Here is a 23885-nt window from a genome sequence, read left to right on the forward strand (position 1 = left end):
GACACAATCTTCTCCTATAAACTCACGTGATATTTATCTGTAAATTGTTTGCACCTAATCTTTCTGTTGTGCAGTATTTATTCTTTTTACCACTTTGGATTTCTATTATAATTACAACATCATTTACTTCTTTAAGCAGTTATGAAAAGGTTAATCTACATGACAACTGATCTACTCAGGCCCACAGCATTCTGAACCAAAAACCAACAACTCTTCAAAGGGTAACATACTTTTATCTGAATTGAGAATAAACGTTGTCTCTTGAAAGTACTTAATGATGTTAACTTTGTTTTGTTTTTATTTTTACTACAGGAACTGAGAATCCTGAAGAGCTCTAAAAATAACTGAATATTATTCAGGGTCCCACAAAACTATTAACTGCTACTCTGACAAACAGGAACTGGTATGCATGTTTTAGTCACTTACCACCAGACACGGGCGCATCCATGAAAACTGCTCCCATTTTCTCAACTTCCTTGGCCAATTCTTTTGAAACTGCAGGATCAATAGTACTGGAATCTATTAACAGTGAGCCTTTCTTCACCTTTCTAAGTAAATCAATAAAAATATAGTTTTAAAACTATAGCTTTATGGTTTTAAATATAGATTACAACTCTTAATAAAAAGATTTCATGCAATCACCTAGACATCAGAATCCTCTAAAGCTGCAGATACCAAGGAGGTCTTGGGTTAGTATTTAAAACATTATTAGAACTGGTTCAAAATCAAATTCATTTTCAGATCAACTACACTTCAAAGTAAACCTAAACTCTTTTAAACAAACCAAAACAGTCTCATAAAGTACATTGTATAAATTCCAGTTTCAGGTGAAGTACGCACTAATAATAACTAAGCTAAGATGTAAGAAATTTAAGACACCTATTAACTTTTTTAAAGTTAATAGGCTATTTGGTAGGATTTAAATTTTTGTTTTTAAAGTAGTTGGATCCTTTTAAAAAGTAATTTATTTGTCTTTAACAAGCCACATTGAAAATGTCACATATCCATGTACTTCCACTGGGTAGATTATGCAACTGAATTCTGTGAATTCTAGCAATTTGCCTCAGGTGACATGTTCTTTTCTGTTAACTAGACCTGTTTAAAGAAAAGTAAAACATCAAACAAACAGAAAGAAAATAATGGAACAGAAAGGAAATAATGGAATGAATAAGAAAATCTCAAAGTGTTTTGCTCTTTTCAATAAATTTATATACATACAGTGATGAAGGAGGCAAGCATTCTCTTCATATATATTTTACATCCATTTTTAAGTAACATTCTCAAAGTAAACTATCTTTGTTTGCATTATAGAGGCAAAATGTGTGCCTACATAGTTCTCATATCTATGATATGTGCCTATCTTCACTGGCCAGCAAAACACAACCTATATTATCCAACTTAAAGACTACCACTAAATTCAAATTTCCCAAAGTTCTTACTATCGATAAACTAACCCAAAGGACATTTAGCTGTGATTATTAGTGGAAAATTGGAATTGAATAGATATAAAAATAGAGGGAAAGGGACAGGGAAAAATAGAAAATCACTGATAAAAAAATTTTCTTTTTAAAGAAAAATCTTTCTACAGAAAACTAGAGCACATGAAATGCTCTAAACTATTCTAGACAAATGACTTGATCTAGGTCAGATGCAATGTCTGGCCAAATTCCACAGAAAACAAATAGCAAATTCTACTGTAGACCACCTCTATATAGTCTGACTTACTTTGACCTAAAAAATAAGAATTAATTTTACCAGTTTTCTGTGGTACTACTGTTTTAAGATCTATGTATTAAAATAAATGGTAAGTCCATTTCACTGTGTCTCAAAACTTACACATAAAATGAATGTAGGAAAAGATCCCAACCCAGCAGAAAATAAAGACCCACCTATGGGAAGCAAATTATAGCTCAACGTAAAGCCAAATTGTTTTAGAGCTCATTCTGCATAAAACTGTTTTGGTAGCTGACCACCACACTGCTTAGCAAAGGATATTATTAAACACAGAATTGTGTCTCCACATGAGTTTTTAGTAACTCTTCCTTGCGCAGTAAAGCAAGGCCATAATCGAGCAGGCGAGGGACTGAGACAGCAGGGCTGCCTTGGACCACACACACAGTGGCATCTCAGAGCACGGCCCAAAAGGAGTGTCTTTCAACCTTCCCTGAAATGTAAACATTTATCTTATCAGTTTTCTGCCTAATATCCAAATGTCTTGCTGCCGAGTTAGTTTTTGAAAGTAGTTCAATATTCCAAACCTCCAATTTTATGAATTACTGCTTCATAAAATGAAATACCTTTTTTTAAAAGGCCCTCACATGTCTACAGGGCCTATCAGTTTGTTCTCTTTGCTGAAATTCAATAACCAAGTCAGGAGTGGCAACCAGTAAGAACAGAAAACCATGTTGGGAATCAACTATTGTCTTTCTAACATAACCACAGGGTTTGTCAATCAGCACCCATCAGCCAGAGCAGATAGGCACTGGTAGCAAACTCTGTTCCAAATAATACTTTAAAGACCTATACTAACCCTTAATTTCAACTTCTCAATAGTTTTTACTATGGATGTACTAACCCAGAGGACATACAATAACTTTTTTGTTATATCTTAAGTGTTAAATAATGGTGTTCTTTTCCAGCACTTAGTTTTATTCTTTATCGAACTCTTTGTCTAAATTTCTGTAAACCATATTAAAATTATGCTTGTAACAGTGGTACAGTTTAAGAGTTTCTTAAACATGATATCAAAAAAAGTACATGTTTAACACAAGAGTTAATAGAGGTAAAAGAAATCAAACAAAATTGATTCACAAAAGTCACATACTTGACTTCAGTGAAAAAAAAAATAAATTAATCCCTTACAAAGAGAGAGAAACCACATCATCCACTTATGATGACATGACATGGATAGGACATAAATTGATAGAACATAACATTGACAAATGTTAAATGTAATTTCCATGCAGTTCTAACAAGTGTGAAATGCATGAACTTTGGTAACAACAACAACAAAAATTCTACAATTGAGAGATACCTACTTTAGAATTCCGTTTTCTCCAGAATAAACTTCTATTGCATTCATACTGGTGGGCAACATGGTAATAATTCTGTCAGCTTTTTCAGCTACATCTGCTGGGGAAGACACTACCTTTAAAAAAAATTGTAAAGGCACATTACTTAAATTCAATGTGAGCAGTTTCTAGAGCACAAGGAGAGGCCGCTTTTTATGATGAGAACAGGGACTGTGAAAACATTAATTGTTTCCAAGCAACAAAAATCTAAGTTTATTGCCTACAAGAAAGAGTCCATTCCTTATACACAAACACACACACACACACACACACACACATAGATGTAAAGCTTCTATGAACTCAAATCTACTGTTTATTTTAAAAAGTGCGAAGTAAGTTGGGGGGAAAGGGCAAAACCCAACGGTCCTGGGAACCAGCAAGCTTCCCATGGATTTCTACTACTTGGATTATTCTTAAATCACAGGATTTTTTTTTTGTAGATGCTTTGATGAAGAAAAAAACATTCTGATACAATTTGACTGATAGCCAAACTGCAAGATTCATCACCAACTTGGGATTCACCACCAACTTGATCAGCAGCAAAAACGTCCTCACAAATTCTCAAGCCTTGATCACCACTATCCTCCAATCTCTACTTCCGGGTGGGAGGGTGAGTATCATATATAAGCAAGACTGGTTTAGAACAGAAAAGATTGCAGCAGTGCCATTGAATACCACCACAAAGACCAGGAGCTGTGAGAAAATGCTCTATACAAGACAGACATAAAGACAGGCTTCAAGAGGATCTCATTTTATCCCCATTTCCGCTTTCCAGGTGGTCACCATCACTGTGAAGGGAAGGGCTTCCCTCCTTAAGGAAATGCATGCCCTTATTCTCCTTCACCCCACACTGCTGCTCCCTCTCAAATATCTGGAAGACTACACAGTCTCCCCCCCCCAAAACAAACAAACAAAAACAGATTAGGAAAACCTGGAGTTTATTCTTGGACTCAGTCGCTAACAGAAATAATCCATCAGCCCATCAGCCCAACTGTCACAAAAATTCCTTTAAAAGGACCACAAACTACCAGGGAAATCTCAGAATACGTCTGCACAGAATGGCATGCTTGCTCCCAGGAAACGGAAGGGACAGGAAGAATTTCAAGAACAGAAAGCAAAATCGGCACTTGAGTGGAAGAGCAGCAGCAAACTGAGTAAGCCCAACAGCATGAGCTAAAAGGAATTACACTTCAATGACCCCTAAGAGACTCCCAGCTTCTGGATCAAATCCTACATAAATAAATTTTAAATATAAAGCAGTATCAGACGCCATACTTCATAATTTCAGACAATCAAGCGTCTGAGCATTCTGTGTGGTAATGGGGTAGTAAATGATAATCTAAAACAGGCCCTAAAACAAAACCAAAAAATTTTCCCTTTCAAAAGTTTCATTTTAAAAGTCACTCAGCAAATTAGAATCTACAATCTGGCAAACTCAACATGTGTATCATTTTGATGCGTAATTCTACATCAAATGACATTTCCATCCAATGACAAAGAAATCCCTAAGCTAAAAGAAAGCCCCCAAGTAAATACTGAGATTCAAAATGAAGCAAGCAGTTCAAATCTGCTCAAGAAAAATACAGCTCAGTAAGATGAGAAGATAAGAAAAGGAAGAACTATAAACATCATAAGTCTCTGCTCCTGGCTCAAATGGAGAGTTTAGGTTACATGATCCCAGCTGTTCATCGCACTTAAATGAAGAAATAAATGCAAAGCACAAGGCACATCTTTCAGTGCCTGGCCTTCCTGCAGCCACCATCTCTATACCTTGCAGGGAATTCAGCCAGCCCCAAGGTCAAAGAATCCATGCTAGTCACTCCCTTGGGATGGGAGTCTCTTCCATAGCACTCCTTGAGAGATGCCCTTGTGGGTTCTTGCAATTAGCTTACAGATCTAACGATACTTCACACCTCCAAGCTTCTTCCAGCCACAAGCTGGCAGCTCCAGGCCAGGCAACTGCCAAGTGCATGGGTGGCCAATCAGCCCCCTGCCTCCCTAGCATCTGCTTCTTGGGATGCTCGGGTGCTTGGGTTGCCAGGGTACCACTAACCCCTCAATTACACAGGAAGGTGGTGTCAAAGCTCACAGGTCTGGAAAAAACACACAATGATGATGAAAGCTAGACTGTCACTGCTGTCTTGGCTACAACTCTTCTCTAATGACGATAAACTACAGCCACAGTTTCTAATGTGCACTAGAGATCCTGGCAAGTTTATTAGACAATGTGAGACATGTGTGACCAGCTATTTAAATCATCTTGCCTTCCATGTGATGTTTCAACACTCTGAAATACTTGACTGACAAAATTTGGCCATGACTCAAAAGCTGAAGGGGGTGGGGGGGAACAACCCATTATAGTCAGACGCTAACCATGAAAACCTTCAGAAGTCAAACTAATTAGAGTCCCTTCAATTATATTTGCAAACTGAATGGATAAGCAGAAGCAACGTGACTTGGAGAAAGGAACACTCATTTGGGAAGCCAGAAACCCACATTTAGTCGCCCTGCAGCCATTAAGTCATGTGTGACTTTGTACAGATCGCTTACTCTTGCTGACTTCACTGTCAGAATCGACAAAATAACAATAGTGATTTGGATTCTCTTTAATGACATCTCACTCCAGAGCAGAAAGAAACTTAAGCCAAAATAGAAAAGAAAAATTTGGTTCCTATTTAGTAGCCTTGAGCTCTAGGATGGGACAGGACAGACTGAAAAGTGGCCGATGGGCAGAACAGATGGCAACAACTCATGACCAACATGGTCCAGGATTCTTCTTCAGCTCTGTTCATGGCCCTGACCACACTCAGCCAGGGCCCCCCAGGAATATCTTACTAATTTCCAACTGCTGGGTTCTTGTGCCATCCTAAATGGAAAAAAAAAAAAAGCAACTCTTCTCCCATCGGTTTCGTCTGGCTCCCTGTTTTTTACAGTATCCACTGTCTTTACCATTTTTGCAGCCACTTTCTCCAGACTTGGACTCATCTGTACACTAGGACACAGCAGTGGCAAGCGTCCAATGCAACGAGCAGATCGTCTGATTAGGGGGCAAATCTACTCAGCTGCCTGGGGCAAGCGGCAGGCTCAGGCATAATCGGAAGTGAAGGCATCATGGTTTCATCTAGTCACGAGGTATCCTCAGCCTGGTCCGGCAGCTGAGAGCTCCTGCATTCCAAGTGGAAGGGCTGTACGTTTGGGCCCAGTACCCCGGCAGCTCTGCCCTCTGGGATCCCAGCGCCAGTGATTTTTAGCCATGTCACAGTCAGAGATCCACAAGCACCACAACCAAAGGGGTATCCTTCCCCAAGCCCTCCACCCTGTGGGCACTACAACCTAAACAGATATTCCAGCATCACAGTGAGGAAGTGCAGCCCGGGCAGCACAAGCCCTGTGGCGAAAGCATTGTTTGAACCGGACCCCACCAGCAAGCAGCACAGCTGGGTGTGCAAGCACCAGAGAATACCACAGTGAAATGGGCCCACACTGCTGCCAGACAGGGGGTGCCACAGCAACAAAGAAAGAAAATTAACTCATGAAAATATATTCATGGGAAGGAGACAAGTGTCACCCAGTTACTTTGCACCCAGAGAAAAATCTTGCTGTCTGTGATCAAACAATCACAAATGGCATTTTTGAGGTAAGTTCAGCTTGGCACTGCTGCCAAGTGAACCAAATGAGTAAACAGAAACTTGCAAAGAAAACAGACCAGCAGGACCTTGTTCAAGCTGCCACTCGATGGCTTTTTACCTTTCCAAGAACAGCACACTGTTAGTTTCACAGTGACACCACACTCAAAGGACGGACAGTCTGCACACACACCTTGAAACACTTGGTCTGCCATGACAGAGGCCACACAGTGAGTGGCTTTTAAACTTCTGAGCAAGTAATGCACAAAAGGAAAAGGAGAGAAAGCAAGAAGGAGGGTGCTTCCCATGGGATGAGGCTGTGGGTGGGGGGTTGGGAGAGTGGGGGATAGTGGGAGAGAAACAGGGGACACTGGTGGTGGGAAATATACACTACGGGAGGGATGGGTGTGAGGTCATTGTACGACAAAAATCCAATCATGAACAGCTTTGTAATGGTCTATCTCACGGATATTCAATTAAAAAAAACATTTTTTAAAGTAATATGGAATACATGCCTGCTCCAGTCAGCTCAGTCAGTGGCTGAATAAATAGCAGTACTCTTACATTAAATAAATATATAAATGAATACACTTCTGAACAAGACCTGAGTAGATGCCGGACTAGATCCCAGGAGAATCACGTGTTCAGCCTTACAACCAAGGGAACAGGGAGGCAGTTTCCAAGTTTTTAAAGAGAAAACAAAAGGAGAGAGAGGGGATCCAATTTGGTCCCATTCAACACAGAACCTCATAGAGAAAGTGTGTGGGTGCCCCCAGAATTCTTGCACAGAGCAACAGCTCCAAGGATAACCCTACCCTATGAAAACTGAGCACAGACCAAAAGGGAGGCAGCAATACTGTCTACAAAAGAACAGCAGGCAGGGGGGGCTGCGCAGGAAATACTCTGAGGAGAGGGACTTTACCTCTCCTTTACCTCTCCAAGCCCCTTTACCTCCTGTGCTCACTCATTCATCTCTAAGTTGCCTGGAATCCTCTGCACCAGCTCACTAAACTCTATCTCAGCCAAGACAGTGGTGCACTGTGAGCTGCTGGAGAGAGGAGATGTGAGAGAAGCACATCTTCGGTACAACTGCCAGCCCCAGCAGCGACAGCGCCTTCTGCATGCCAGGTCTCCAGCACTGAGCGGCTGATCCTATCACTCCACCTACTATAGAGGAGAAGAGCTGACTCATCTGTTTGACAACACACAGCCACATGTGGTAGGGCTAAGAGAGCGCCAAGGCCAGGCAGCGTGGCTCCGTGGCTTCTGTTTGTAAGCCACTGCAGTTGTAGCTTCCTGATTTACAACTGCACAAAGGACTGATCATTACCATGGGTCGTGATTTTCAGAAAAGATACTAAGAAGCTGAAATGATGCACTAACCTCTAGACCCACAAGTAGCCCCCCAGTACCACCTGGTGTGGCCCTACATCCCCCCCCCCAAGAAAAACAATAAAATAAACTCAAATATACTCAATCTCTGAATCCTTCACCCCTTCACTGCACTGCTGCATACATACTTCAACAACATTTTTTCTTGTCACCTAATTCTTAGATTTACCTTTCATCATAGAATGAATTCTTTGGGGACCACACCGAGAGGTGCCCTGAGTTTACTTTTGACTCTGCACTCAGTGACCAATCCTGACAGGCTCAGGGGACTATATGGGATACCAGGGTTTGAACCCAAGTCAGTTGCCTACAAAGCAAGTGCCTTATTCACTGTACTACCTTTCTATCAGAGAGAAAGAATGAATGAATGAATGAATGAAAGAAAGAAAGAAAGAAAGAAAGAAAGAAAGAAAGGGAGGGAGGGAGGGAGGGAGGAAGGAAATACCTTTAAAAAAGAACTGAGTAAAATACAGATGAAATACCTTTAAAAAAGAACTGAGTAAAATACAGATGAAATACCTTTAAAAAAGAACTGAGTAAAATACAGATGAAATACCTTTAAAAAAGAACTGAGTAAAATACAGATACATAGTAAAGGACCAACAAATAGCGAAAGTAAACAGAACTAGAGAGTTGGTTTCCATATCTGAGCTTGTCTGGGGGGAAGAGAGCCTGGGAGGGGTCTTTGGGACAAGAATGGAGGGAAGAGGACACTCTGGCGGTGGGTGTGGCTCTGGGACAATATGTCTTATCATTAACAGTACTGTGAATCATGGTACCACAGTGAAAATGGAAGGGGGGGGGGAACTACAGTTTTTGAGGATATCCATCTCCTCAAAATGACCCAAATTCAACCCAAATTCAATTGTGACTTATACTGCCTATATCCCTGAAGATGGCGGCTACTGCCTTTCCCAGATTATCTCCTTCGCCTCTCCAACAAGGCTACGTCCCTCAGCTGCTCGTGGTCAGCTAGAATCTTGCTGGGCTGTGGCACGGTGTCAGCGTGAGACAAGTCTCCTGAGAGTCTCAGCAGGACAGTGTCACAGCCTCAGACGACACAAAAGAAAAGGGGCCGGAGGAGACCACCTGATCCCCCGCACCCGCCCTTGCACACCCTGTCCTTGACAGGACAGGCTTTGCGTCTCGGCACCCGCTTCAAGTCTCCAGCCAGAGTTTTGTGTTTTCTGTCACCTGCTGTAATTCTCAGACATGGTTTTCATATTCACCCAATTCTCGGATTCTATTCAGCCGTCAGTTCCCACTCCACACCCTGCATAAAAATCAGTTTTTCATTCTTGGTCTCCTGTGCACTGAGTTCCTGATAACTTTCAACAAACCCACAGGAAAAGACAGAGGGGAGCTGGAGGAAGGGTGCGAGGCACAGGATGACTGCCCTGCGAGCGGGAAATTACCTACAGCTCTGCCGCCAGCAGCTGGCCGCTCTGCCCGAAATCCCCAGTACCAGAAGCAACATTTCATGACACCACGGCCAGATGTGTTTAGACACCGAAAGAGGTGTGATCCCTAGCAAGCACCATAACTACTGAAAATTTCTTAAAAAAATGTTTTTAATTACCAGTGCCATGAACAGGAAGTAGGACTCCTGAATGACACATGTGTGAGCACCACAGTGACCCCGGCAGAGCCGCACAGCCATATCCTGTATGCTCAAGTAACGCGTGCAAGCCCCAGAGATGCAAGCACCACAACTAAAGGACAAAGTGTGAGCACCCTGGTCACATGCGCCGGCATCACAACAACGGCGAGCTCTGGCTGTGTGTGAGATCCACCATCAGTGCAACATCAGCAACAAAAAAAGAGGCAAGAGGGAGTTTTAAAAAGATGACAGACATCACCATCATCTCTGGTCACATGAACTGTCTCAGATGGCAAATTTCCTAGTCCCCAAAGTTTTGAAATATGGAAGCAGAGAGAGCGATATGAGAGCCTGGAAGCAGAATGGGAGTGATCCCTCACCACTCAGCTCCAAGTTTCACAGTGGCTGGCTGCTGACAAAGTCTCCGCATTTGTAACCAATAACTTACCCACAGAAAGCTGCCACTGTGTGCAAAGCTTGTTTACATGTATCCCTTCCTTTGCGCCTAATAATGCAATTTGTCATTATTCCCACTGTCAGATACAAGGAAACCGGCTGAGGTGAAGTCATCTTTTCCAAGCTGAAGTATCTGGGAAGCTGGGTCTCAGACTAAGCTCTCTAGTTCTAAGCCTACTCTGGGTTAAAGGCAAGCTATCCTTTCAATATCACAGGAGGCTCTTTCCACCACACGCTCTACTTTAGCAACAGAACCAATAAATATAGTAACTATCTGAGGAAACAGAAAACAACCAAAGCAAAGCCCTCCCAACAAACCTGGGAAATGTCTAACCACCTGTTGAAGAACTGATCTCCTTATTATTTCACAAAGCACACCTTAGCTGCACACCTGCTTGCAGAATGAAAGCTTTAAAAGTTTTCAGGGGCTGGAGCAATAGCACAGCGGGTAGGGTGTTTGCCTTGCACGCAACCAACCCAGGTTCGATTCCCAGCACCCCATATGGTCCACTGAGCACCGCTAGGGGTAATTCCTGAGTGTAGAGCGAGGAGTAACCCCTGTGCATCACCGGGTGTGACCCAAAAAGCAAAAAAATAAAATATAATAAAAAATAAAGTTTTTATTAAAAACACATACAAATAAAATCAACATCGAACGAGGATCGTAGCTCCATACTTATAAGAAAGTGTCACTTAACTGACTAGATATCCATTCTTAAATATACAAATCAAACAATTTTTTAAATTGAATCATGGTGAGATACACAGTTAGAAAGTTGTCTGCATTTGGGTTTCAGTCATGCAATGCTCCAACACCCATCCAACACAATTTTTTAAGAAAGACCTTACCTGTTCACCCGCATCCTGAAAGTCTTTGCATGCATCAGGGAACACATCATAAATAACGAGTGGGTAGCCATGTTTCATGAGGTTTTTTGCCATTGGATTGCCCATGTTGCCTAGTCCAATAAATCCAACTGGAGTCTTAGAGGCCATTGACCTAGAACACACTGATTTCAATACATTAGTTTCAGTAGAGCAGGTAATCTTTTTTTCTTGCAAACATTAATTCAGCATTAGTAAGTCACTTGCTATATAAAAACTTTTCTATTTAAAAACTGTTAAAAGACTAGTTTTATTTAAACTTATTTGGGTACCAGGGATCAGGTACCCAAATTTATTTGGGTTCCAGGATCTCAGCCTCATTGAAATGCTAGTTTTAGGGCCAGGACTATAATACAGAGGCTAGAATTAAACCCCTGATACCACCTGGTCCCAGAGCATACCAAGTGTGGCTCTGTAGGTCCCCAATATTGCAGAGTCCAAGAAGTACCACATCCCTGAACCCTCACGCTGAACTGCCAGGTCGCCCAATATACTCTAAAAGTGTCCCCAAGCACCCTGAGCTCTGCGTGGGAGCCCCACTTGCAAAATAAAAAAGAGCTACTTTTTTTAAATTATATCACCCTGAGATACAGTTACAAAGCTTTCATGATTGGATTTCAATCATACAATATTCCAACATCCATTACTCCACCAGTGTACATTTCACACCAATATCCCCCTATCCCTCCTGCCACCCCCCACCTCCCCAGGAACTTTCCCTCGTTCCTCCCTCTCTCCTCCATCTCTCCCCCCCTTCACACCCCCCTCCCCCCCACACCGTTTTGGGCATTATGGTTTGCAATGCAGAAGCCATCATGTTTGGTCCTTTACCTATTTTCAGCACACATCGCATCCAGAGTGATCCCTTCCAACCATCATTGTCACAATGATCCCTTCTCGATCCCAACTGCCCTCTCCCCAGCCAACAAGGTCTATTTTTAATCTAATCACATTTAATTCCTTTGGGGAGGATACTGGGGACCAAACCCAGGGCTTCACAAATGCAATGCAGGCAAATCTAATCACATTTAAAGATAGCAAGGATATAAAGGCAAACTAACTTCTGATTATTTAAATCTCCAGGAAACAATGAAAACTTTTAAGTAACTCCTCTTCTGTATTCTCCGTGGCAATCATGAAGTCATAAACTTTCTTAATATCTCTTTACCATTCTTAACAAAATGTTAATAATCCTATCAATTATATAGGATTTTATATATATATATATATATACTTTACTTGGCTAGAGCGATAGCACAGCAGCAGGTAGGGTGCTTGCCTTGCATGCCACCCCAGGTCCGATTCCTTTATCCCTCTCGGAGAGCCCCGCAAGCTACCGAGAGTATCCAGCCCACACAGCAGAGCCTGGCAAGCTCCCCATGGCGTATTCGATATGCCAAAAACAGTAACAAGTCTCACAGTGGAGACGTTACTGGTGTCCACTCGAGCAAATCGATGACCAACTGGAGGACAGTGCTACAGTGCTACTTTACTTGCTAATTTAACATATTCTAGGTTCTCTGTATCTATATGAACTCCTTTAGCAATGGATTTTTTTTAAATATTAAAGCATTCCATAAAACCTGTATCTTGAACAAGGCCTAAGAACAGAAAAATTTTTACCTTTCTGCCTTCACACTTATAGAAACCATCCTCTTCAGTGGTATTAAAAACCTGGATGTACTCAGATACTCCTAGCTCTGTGCTAGGGGTCACTCCTGACAGTGCTCAGGATGGAATCCAGGCATCCAGCATGCAAAGCATGCATTCAGTCCACAGAGCCGTCTTTCCCACCCCTGCAGAAACAATCTTAATTAAACGTTAAACCCAAAAAAATCACATTTAGGGTCAAAAAGCCAGGAGTGATCCCTGAGCAGAGACACCAGTAAGCCCTGAGCACCACTAGGGGGTGGCCCCAAAACAAACAATAAGTCACTTTTTACTCAAGTAGTCCTAGGAGAGAGGAAGGGGAATCATCTGTGGGTTTTGAATGGCAAAGCTAATAGTCTCAAGGAAATGGTCCAACAATTCCTTGCACTTTCAAGAGAAGTCTTTTGTCCAGAAAAAAAAAAGTTTTTAAAAACTAAGTGTGGGTTTTCTTTTTAATTTTATTTTCACAAGACATTCTGAGGTGACCCTGGAGCACACAATTCAAAGCAATGCCTTGTGCAAGAGAGCAAAGCCTTTGCGTTACCATAAAAGAAAAAAATCGCAGATAATACTTCTTCACCTCGAGATTGAAAGCTCAACTCAACAAATATTTGCTGCATAAAGTACTTAGGCAGAGGTAAGCAAAAGCAAGAGAAGGTCCTAAGACCCTTAACCCTCACCATCTTGGCAATTAACCCCCTTGCCATATCTCCCAACTTTCGCAGCCTTTCCATTTTCTTTCAGACTCCAGGCTTAAATGGTATATAAATGTAATAGAACCACAATTTTAAGTTTCAGATGCTCTCAGCTGATGGATTCATGTTCTTCCTCAACCTTACACTAAATGTAATGATTTCCTCACAGAAAATAATTAAGAGCCCGAATGTATAAGAAATAAAGATCTTGGGTCACAGGCATACGTAATTCATTTTAATTTGACTCTATTATATTTAATATTACCACAAAACATTGTGTGTCATTCTTGTTGAATACTGCCACCACTTGTAACAGTTCTGTGTCTGACTTTCTGATTCACAGAGGGTTCAATTCATGAGTGATTTAATTTTATTTTGATATTTAATAAAATGAGAAGTAAATTTTGTATGAGAATCCTGACACTAATTAATAATGCAGTGTGCCAGACAACTGTGTTGACCTTCGAGAGAAACTAGGAAGATTGTGGCTTAAAGCACTAACTTAATTGAAAGAGATAAGTAATAAAAATCATATTAAAAGGATGGCATTCTGACCTAACCCATTTCATATATCTTCATCATGAAACTGAGAAAAGAGCAAGAAGTAATCCATAAAGGGCAGAAATTTTATTTTAAACGTGTCTCTGGGCTTAAGAACTATGCTTAGATGAGCTTTCAGCTCTGTTTTATTTATATGTGATATAAACTAGAAATAAACAGAATGAGTTTACAAAACATAGAGGTGGCCAATGCTGAGTTTTGAAAGATTATACTGATTAACTTATCAAAAAGCCATAAGTATGACCAATAAAAAGTTATCTTTTTTTGTCACTCGATTTCCTAGACCTATATAGTTATTGTTCCATAGAGTTTAGGATTTAGTTTTACTTATCTGTTTGACAGAGTTTATTATTTAGGGTTTTTAGTCGAACATAATTATAATTTTTGGCAAAACCCAGTTAGAATGGAGGTTTTCTTTTACTGTCAAAGATTAGCCTTTAGAATAATTTAAATATGTTTAGTCACAGATATTAGCCCTTTGATTCCTTAAAGTCGTATTTCTTTTCTCAACTGCTTATACTTTTGAGGATAATCAAGATGATGCTATGATTAATTAAAAAAAGGAGAACTTAGCTAATTCTTTAACAAAAAAATAAAATAACTCACCCGAGGTCAAATATTTAATAAACATGGCAAAGTCCATTCATCCATTTGACAAATATAAAGTGACTCTTATAAATATGCACTGTGCCAGAAGTCAAATAAGAGTCCTTGCTTCCAGCAAGTTTCAAACCCCAAGCAAGTAACATGCATGTAGGGTACAGGAGACAGCTCAAAGGGAAGCTCAGTCAATCCCCAACATCACCAGAAGTGATCCCTGAGCCAGAAGTAGTACCTGAGCACCACAAGGTTCCCCGCCTCCACCCCAAGTACTATGCACACTAACATTAATTCAAGAAAGTTAAGGATTAAAGTATTTTAAAATGGAGGCTCCAGGACTGGAACAGTAGTTTAGCAGGTAGGATGCCCACCTCGCAAGAGGTTCAATCGCCAGCATCACATATCTCTTCTATTTTTTTATTATTATTTTTTATAGCCTGGCAAGCTCCCCGTGACGTATTCGATATGCCAGACACAGTAACAACAAAGTCTCCAATGGAGACATTACTGGGCCCGCTCGAGCAAATCGATAATCAACGGGAGGGCCTTTACTTTATACTTTTTTATAGTTAACTGAAGATTTTAATTCACCACACACAGGATGACACTAAAAACAGATCCAGAAAGCTCAAACTACACCAAAATACATAGAGAAAATGAGGTATCTGACTGAAATGAACCTTGCAGTCTGTGTCCATGGCATGAACCAGACCAAACGCCAGTTAGGGATAAGCAAGGATCGGCTTTGTCCCTGGCTAGGAGATGGGTACCACTGACCAGATGTCCACTATCAAGCACAGGGACATCATATGCTCTTTTGAGCCCCGCCAGGAATGATTCCTGAGTGCAGAGCCATGGGTAAGCCCTGAGCACCACACCAGGTGTGAGCCCAAAATGAGAGACAGACAGACAGAGAGAGAAGCCAGAGACAGAGTCAGGGACTCCAAGTGGTTTGAGAACCTGAAGAAGAAATCACTTAACCTGAGTATTCCAAAATGAGCAGAGCATAAAATTGAAAGGAGGATAGGAAAGAAGGGAACACCTATGAAAAGAAAAACCAGTGCAAGAATGGAACTAGGAAAACCAAAGGGAAAATGAAGAGAAAGAGCAGATATTTGCGGCAATTGTACTACATGTAGATAACATACTAACTGCTGGACATGACCTGTCTCACAGCTCAGCTCCCTGACACAGCTGAACTTAAATAAAATGCCCAAGACTGTATTAAACTAACCCATACTGCCACGATTCAAATCCAGTCGATCGGATTCCGGGTTCTTCTTGAACTTCCCCCCACCTCCGGCCACACCTGGCTGTGCACTGGGCTTACTCCAGACTCTGTGCTCAAGGATTACTCCTGGCTGGGCTCAAGAAACCATATGTGGTGGGCAGGGAACAAACCCAGATCAGCTGCATGTAAAGCAAGCACCCTGATGTCGCTATCCCTCTGGCCCCAAGGTCTTCATTCTTACTCTGTAACACTGCCCTGTACTCTTCCAAAAAAATGCACACAAAACAAGCAGCAAATCAAAGAACGAAAGCAAGCACGCAATCATAATGCAGAAGGCCTAGAAGCACGCAGAGCAACCTGAAGGCTATTCCTAAGCAAGAGGTAGTGCCATAGACTGAACATGTCCATGTCCCCCACCCCATCACTCCTCCCTATACCACACTGAAACAGAACCCTATGTGGGGTATCTGATGAGGGACTTTTGGGAGGTAGCTGGGAAAGGAGGGGGTAGAATCTTAATAGTGGGTTTTCTCTTATTATAGATGTCACAGAGAATCCCTTGTCTAGACACAGTAAAAAGGGGAACGTCTTCTACCAAGAAATGGCCCCTTGCTGGACATAGTCAGCTCTGGGAGAAAATCTGAAGCAAAAGGCTTGCCTACCTTTTTTTTTTTTTTTGGTTTTTGCCATGTGTGTATGTGTGTGTGTGTGTGTCTGATAGGTTACAAAAGTTGGAAAGTAAGAAGGTACAGAGAATACTACAGGCATGCACTGTAGCACTGTCCTCCTGTTGTTCATCAATTTGCTCAAGCGGGCCCAATAACGTCTCCATTGTGAGACTTGTTACTGTGTTTGGCATATCAAATATGTCAGGAGGAGCTTGCCTTTGTCGTGAGGGCGAGATACTCTCGGTAGCTTGCCGGGCTCTCCGAGACGGGCAGATGAACCAAACCCGGCTCAGCCAGGCCAGCTGCATGAAGGCAAACACCCTACCACTGTGCTATCGCTCCAGCCCAGGCATGCACTGTATAAGGAAATAAAGGTTTTCTTTCAGAGAAGCATGAGGAGTATGCTAGGTAGAATTTGTTTCCAAGTAGCAGAAAGTTAAGATGTGCTCTTGATGGAGTCCTCACCACCTGAAGAATTCTCCAACAAATAAAACTTAAATCTTTTTCTAGGTCACACACAGCAGTAGTGCGTGAAAATAGTAGACTATGGTTCAAAAGCAAGCTGGCAGAAAGTCCTTAGAGAGAGGTGACACTGGTAAACTGGTAAAGAAATTATATAACAGGCTGGGAGGGAGTCCAAAGGGCTGCAGAGTACACGCATGCTTTGCGGACAGGGGCCTTGGGTTTGATCCTTGGCAACTCATGGTTCCCTGAGCCTCAAAGGGTGTGTTCTTCCCCTGCTCCACCCCCCTTCCCCCCAAGAAAAAAAAAAACACACAAAAATGTTGACTGCCTGCTTATAAATTATGACCTCCTTCTCCAATGGGACATGGGCACTTATCCTTAATTTGCTAACATGAAGTGATCCCCCCAAAAAGCAAGGGAACTCTAATGCTCAAAATACAGTAACTGGAGCCAAAGGGTGGTAAAGAGATTAAGGTGCTTGCCTTACACATGGCCAAGTCCACTGCTGTTCCCTGGCACTGCATATGCTCCCCTGAGCACTGAAGTAGGAGTAAGCCCTGAGCACAGCCAGGTGTGTTGGACCCAAAAACAAATTTTAAAAAATACAAAATGCAGTAATTGGCAGCAATTATTTTATATGTCCAAAACTTTTATTCTTTACTAATCAAAGTAATTCATGTTCACTGTACAAAATTGGAAGACAGAAATAAATTAGTCAAAAGGGAAAAAGTCTTACCTCATAATAAAACTACTCTTGGCACTTAAACAATTCAGTCTTCCGAACACAACTTTTTATCATATCATGATTACGTTGGATAAAATTGTGTCCTACTTTATCATACTGCATTCATGCCACAGCAATCTCTTTTGTTTTCATGAAGAGTTACTAAACTAAGATGGCGACTTTCTCTATGAAGACCCTGCCTGTCTGGACTTTTTTATTTCTTTTGCACTTTTTTGGGGTCACACCCAGCGATGCACAGAGGTTACTCCTGGCTCTGTACTCAGGAATTACTCCTGGTGGTGCTCAGGGGACCATATGGGATGCTGGGAATCGAACCCTGGTTGGCCATGTGCAAGACAAACACCCTACCCGCTGTGCTATTGCTCCAGCCCTGTCTGAACCACTTTAGAAATAAATATTCTCTCTTGTACTCCACAACCTTTCAGTGTATATAGTGTGTATAGTTTAGTTTTATAATCAAAACTATAAAGATTTTTTCGGTTGATTTGTCTTTGGTTCTGGTGGGGGCGGATCACACCCAGCAATGCTCGGGGTTTTTTCCTGGCTGCCAGGGGATCATATGGTGTCAGAAATCAAACCCAGGCCTCCCACATAAAAATCCTATGTCATTCTAATACTTTGGACGTTATAAGGTTAAAATGTATTAAAAGGTAAAGGTAAAGGCCCTCCCGTTGTTCATCGATTTGCTCGAGCTGGCCCAGTAACGTCTCCATTGGAGACTTTGTTGTTACTGTGTTTGGCATATCGAATACATCACGGGTAGCTTGCCAGGCTCTGCCATGTGGGCGAGATACTCTCGGTAGCTTGCCGGGCTCTCCGAGAGGGGCGGAGGAATCGAACTCGGGTTGGCCATGTTGGCTGCGTGCAAGGCAAACACCCTACCACTGTGCTATCGCTCCAGCCCTGTGCTATCGCTCCAAGCAACAATTTTAGCGCGAGCTCGCTCTCTCTCTCCCTTCCTCTCTCTCCCCCTCTCCCTCTCTCTCCCTTTTCCCAAAAACAGAAAATAAACTTTAAGTATCCTTTCAGTATATCCTCACGCATTGTGATAACATATGGTGTTGTATAACTGTATGTGAGGGTCGATAAATATCCCAAAAATTTGATTTTAGGGAGACTGGAAAGATAGTGCAGAGGCTAAGGCACTTGCCTTGCACACAGCAGACCCTAGTTCAATCCCCAGCCCTACATATGGGCTCGTGCACCCCACCAGGACTGATGCCTGAGCAGAGTCAGGTATAAGCATTGCTTATTGTAGCCCAAAACCAAAATTTTGTTTTAAAATAAAATTATCAGTAAATTTTTTACTCATATACCCATTTTATATATCTATAGACCCAGGGTTATGTAAAATTGTCTCAGGCAAAAAGGGATCACAAGTGGAAATAGTTTAAGGAGTCTTGATACAGACAACTTAACACATGTTAAGCAGACAAATATCCCTAAGAATTAACATGACTAAATGATGACATTACTTGATCATGGTTCTTTCTTTTGCTGTTCCCTAAAAGCAGAGCCAATATTCTTTGTATTGTGTACAACTCCAAGATCAAGAAAATGAACACTTCTGTAGTAATCTAAAAATTAACTGAAACACTTCAAACAACACCATAGGGGGAAAAAACACAATTGCTAAAGGGTTTCAAACAATCATTACAAAAAGAATGACTAAAAAGTTATCACTAATCTTGAGGCTGGAGAGATAATACAGGGGTAGGGCGCTTGTCATACAGAGTGAACAGGGGTTCAATTCCCACACCATATATAGTTCTTTGAAGGTCGCTAGGAGTGATTCCTGAGCACAAAGCCAGGAGTAAACCATGAACATTACCAGGTGTTAGTAATCTCCTCCCCCCACAAAAAAAAAAAAATCACAAATCTGCACTCTCAATCTATACCACCTTTGGGAACACGGTATTAACGTCATGCAGCATTGTGAGCAGGTTTTCACAGTTAACAAAATTATCACTAATTTAGGCATATCCCTGTTCTACCATTAAGTGTAAGAACTTTCCTGACCCAGAAAGGATTTATTAAAACATTACTGGAGCACTTTATAAAACCATTGACCTCATATGTCCACTAATCAAAAGCCAAAGAATTGGACATTCATATGAAAAGGAACTGAGGCCACATTTATTACTGTCAGAAAGTGACTAATCTTTTTTTAAGTATCTCCAACGTGGGAGGCATTTTATATCATGTAACTCAAATAGTGGTTACACCGGGGTTGGCCAATTCTCTGGGTCTGTATCTTGTTACAGTGATTCTGTATCAGTTATCTGTCTTATTGCTTCACATGGAGCCTGTCCTTCTTAAGCCAGAGAGGGGGAAAAAGGGCACAATTCTGCTTAGGTTTTACTTAAGAGGAGAAAGGGGACTTGCTAACCTGGTTACTGGTTGCTGGTTTTTGTTTTTGTTTTTCAAAAGACCAGGGCGACTTTAAGAGGGAAAAAAAAACCTGAATATGATCTTCCTGAATACTCTGAAACTCTCCCAAGACCAACAATGACAGTGTCCCCACGAATCAACCAATTTCTTGGAATGAATCTTTGCTAGGTAACAACTTCGATCCCTGGGAGCGCTCCAGGTGTCCCTTCTGGATCCAGCTAGTGTCATATCCAGATGGCCTCACGCGGGGGGCCTCGAGGCTGGTCTTGGGAAAAATGAAGGGACAGCAGTGCTCTGCCTACAGGAGAAAACTGCTTCTACCCCCAAATTTCAAGGCGCAGCAGGGGAGTCGCGGCAGGGGTTCTGGCCGCAGTTTGGGGGCGCCACTGAAAGTGTTTGGGAGGCGGGGGGCGGGGGGCGAGGGTGCAGAATTTGACAGAAGACCCAGCTTCAGAGACTTGACTGAGAAGACTGCCAAGCCAGCCGAGTGGGTCGAGGGTGACTGAAAACTCAGCGGAATGACTTCTCCTCTGCTTTGCACGGACAGGAACTCCTGGGGGAATCACCTTAGGGGGGGACCCAGACCGTACGCCCGCAGTCCGGGAGCACCCGGGAGGCAAGTCGGGCACAGCAAGGCCAGGGGTCACCCGCGGGCAGCTGCAGGGTACCCCCTGGTGCTGGTCCTCCAATCGTCCTCGGGTCCCTAAGTCGGGGAAGCAAGCCCCGGACTCAAATGAGCTTCCCTTCACCCCGGATCCCTCCCACCCCTTCCTGGGCCCCCCGGAAAGGACGCCGGGGCGCCCCGAGTCATCGGTATCTAGGGCAGGAGGTGGACGCCAACCCTAACGGCGCACGCCGGGGCCGCAGGGCACAGCAGGCCTCGGCTCCGGCTTCCAAAGGTCGGGTTTCGGCTCCGAGCCCCCCGCGGCGCGTCCCAGACCTCTCGGGCCGCCGGGGCGCGAGCAGCGGGCGGGCCGCAGTGAGGGACCGGAGGGGAGGCGCGAGGTCCTTACCGACTGCAAGGCTGGCCGCTGCCGCCCGCCGCCGGCCGCTCCAGTAGCGGAGGCCGCCGGCGGCTCCTCGGAACCACAAGGAGGCTGCCATGCTGCCTCCGCCCCGCCTCCCCGCGGTGACCTCGGCCGCTCGGGGTTCGCCCAGTGACTGCGAGTGTCCGGCGCGGGGCTGGCGGGCGGGCGCGAGCGTGGCGGGCTGGGGGAGGCGCGCGCACGCGCTCTGCCGCGAGGGGCGGGCGCATACCGCGAGGGGCGGAGAGCGGCGCGGAGCTGATAGGCTCGTCGGGAAGAGGGGCCGGCCGTCCTTTAATGGACCCCTGAGCTAACCAATCAGAATGACTCGGTCTTCCGACCCACCAATGGGATGACTCCTGAAATTGACCAGGCCCACTGGATCCTCCCTCGTGTAATGACTGAGGGCGCGAGCCTCCTTGTTTACCGTAGCACAAGAGGGCGTGTGGGAGGCGGTGGCTGTCACTCACTACGCCTCCTTGAGTACCTGACCCCCCACCCCCACCCAAAGCCTGTCAATGCGCGTTTCCTCCTTCCTGGCAAGGACAAAATCTTGGCTCTACGCAGTGGTTGGCAGTTTTGAGGCAAGCGCAGAAATTCCCAGTCCTTTTAGTGTGTGTTCGTTAAGAAACCATCACGAGTGTACCGTGAAGTTGGTAACTTTTAAAACCATTTTATTTTACTCAGCCGTTTCTCCATAAATTTGAAGTTGGAGCACAAGTAGAACACTGTTCCGGGCTGGAGCGATAGTTCAGCGGGTAGGGCGTTTGCCTTGCACGCGGCCCACCCGGGTTTGATTCCCAGCATTCCATAAGGTCCCTAGAGCACCGCCAGGAGTAATTCCTGAGTGAGCCAGGAGTAACCACTGTACATCGCAGGTGTGACACAAAAAGCAAAACAAAAACAAACAAACAAAAAAAAAACTTCTCTTCCAAGGGTAGAATTGCTAGGAATTTGCACTCTGTTCCAATATACATCTTTTCATGTATGAAAATTCTGCACCCCATTTTGTACGGAAAGCTAAAACTCTCAAAGAGATTTGTGTGCGTGCATGCGTGAGTGTGTGTAATGAGAAGGAGAAGGGGGTGAATTCTTTTGTTGGTAATTGTGCGTTTATTTTATTCTCCAAGCCGTTTAGCAGGAATTTTCAGGACTTCCCTACCCAGTGACCCATCATCAGAAGGGCGGGGAGACTTGGGCGCTGTGGGCACACGGAGCAGGTCTTCCAGCCTACGCAGAGAAGTACAATTATAGGATGGAGGAAGTGGATAACAGAAATTTCAAGGTGTCCACCACCCCCCTAAACTGATTTATTTTTTCATTTTGCCCGGATTATGCTGACCCAGTCTTTTACTCTAAGTAGTGGACTTAGACCTTCCTTTCTTGCCTTTGTCCATTCACCCATGGAGCTAGAATTATCTAAGGGAAAAAAGTGAAGGAATTGGATTCTTTTCAAGCAGGCTTTCTCCTGGGTCTAGGCATGCTTGTGGTGTTTCCTGAAACTGCAACAGAGTAGGAGGTTCTCATCCATAACTAGTAGAAAAACATTTCCCTTCTTTAGCAGGCTCTCCACTCAAGCTCTTTATTGCACAACAACCAAAGAGAAGGGAGGAAAAATGGGCAAAATGCATTTCAGCCTTTGAGATGCTCTCCTAAATCTGGCTCCCCATTCAAATTTATCTCTTAGTTCTGAAGCTTTTCCCACATGATCGTCTCTTCCTGGCTTATTTCAGTTAAACTGGACTAGATCTTCTGCAACCCATAAATGCAGCCCTACTAGTTTCTATAATTAACTGCTGAAATGCAGTTTGCCTTTCAACTAGGTACGTACAGCTATTTACAACACAGAGAACACAACACTTGCTCTCCCCAAGTTTATATCCCAGGCCTGTTGAGATTTGATGTCTAAATCAAATGGGTTTTGTCATTTTTATTATGAGCTACTGTTTGGTTTCTCTTGGCTGTATGTACGGCCATTTTCTAAAAAATGAGTATACCTTACCAAAAGCTGCCTTCTGGTTACTGTCTCCAAGTTCTCTTAGGATTTGAAGGGTATAGATGGAATGGACTCGGAAAGGGCAGGCAGAACTAAAGCTAGCTGAAGCCATTTTTATTTGCTTTTTTTAAAAAAAGAAAGAGGGGGCGGAGCAATAGTACAGCAGGTAGGGCGTTTGCCTTGCACGCAGCCAACCGGGGTTCAATTCCCAGCATCCCATATGGTTCCCCAAGCACCGCCAGGAGTAATTCCTGAGTGCACGGCCAGGAGTAACCCCTGAGCATTACGGGTGTGACCCAAAAAGCAAAAAAAAAGGAAAAGAAAAGAAAGAACACATGCTGGAATAAAGGTTTAAAAACCCATTGGTTAGTGAGTGGCATTGAAATTTTGACTATTTCTTTTTACTCAAACAGTATCTAGGAATAAACCACAATATTTTAATATCCTTTTTTAATTATTCAGTCACCTTGAGATACAGTTACAAAGTTGTTCATGATTGGGTCTCATTCATACAATGTTCCAACACCTAAACACCCAACCCTTCACCAGTGTACATTTCCTACCACCAATGTCCTCAGTTTCCCTCCTGACACCATCGTCCCCACACCCACCAGCCTGCCTTTATGGCAGTCACTTCTCTCTCTCCTCTCCTCTTCCTCCATCTCCCCCACCCCTGCTTTTAGGCATTGTGGTTTGTGGTTTACATATTATTTACCTCCTTTCAGCACTCAGCTCTTGTCCAGAGTAATCATTTCCAACAATCATTGTCATAGTGATCCCTTTCCCACCCTAACTTTTGCCCCCCCGGTTTTTGTATTATTATACTGC

At 43.2% G+C, this 23885-nt stretch overlaps 1 protein-coding gene and 1 pseudogene across 1 annotated transcript in view; both read right to left on the reverse strand.

Annotated features, from left to right (window-relative positions):
- The window catches only part of HIBADH (3-hydroxyisobutyrate dehydrogenase), a 103072-nt gene extending 81830 nt beyond the window's left edge, over positions 1–21242 (reverse strand). The window contains exons 1-4 of the mRNA XM_056118614.1: positions 21050–21242; positions 10995–11155; positions 3039–3148; positions 427–548 (exon numbers count right to left, since the gene is read on the reverse strand). Of these exons, the coding sequence (XP_055974589.1) occupies positions 427–548; positions 3039–3148; positions 10995–11155; positions 21050–21140 (484 nt within the window). The 5' untranslated portion in view covers positions 21141–21242. The remainder of the gene's footprint in view (positions 1–426; positions 549–3038; positions 3149–10994; positions 11156–21049) is intronic.
- Positions 15223–15341, reverse strand: LOC130027892 (uncharacterized; annotated as a pseudogene).
- Positions 21243–23885: the final 2643 nt, after the last annotated feature.

Source organism: Sorex fumeus, unplaced genomic scaffold (assembly GCF_029834395.1).
Source record: "Sorex fumeus unplaced genomic scaffold, SorFum_2.1 ptg000037l, whole genome shotgun sequence".
Lineage (NCBI taxonomy): Eukaryota > Metazoa > Chordata > Mammalia > Eulipotyphla > Soricidae > Sorex > Sorex fumeus.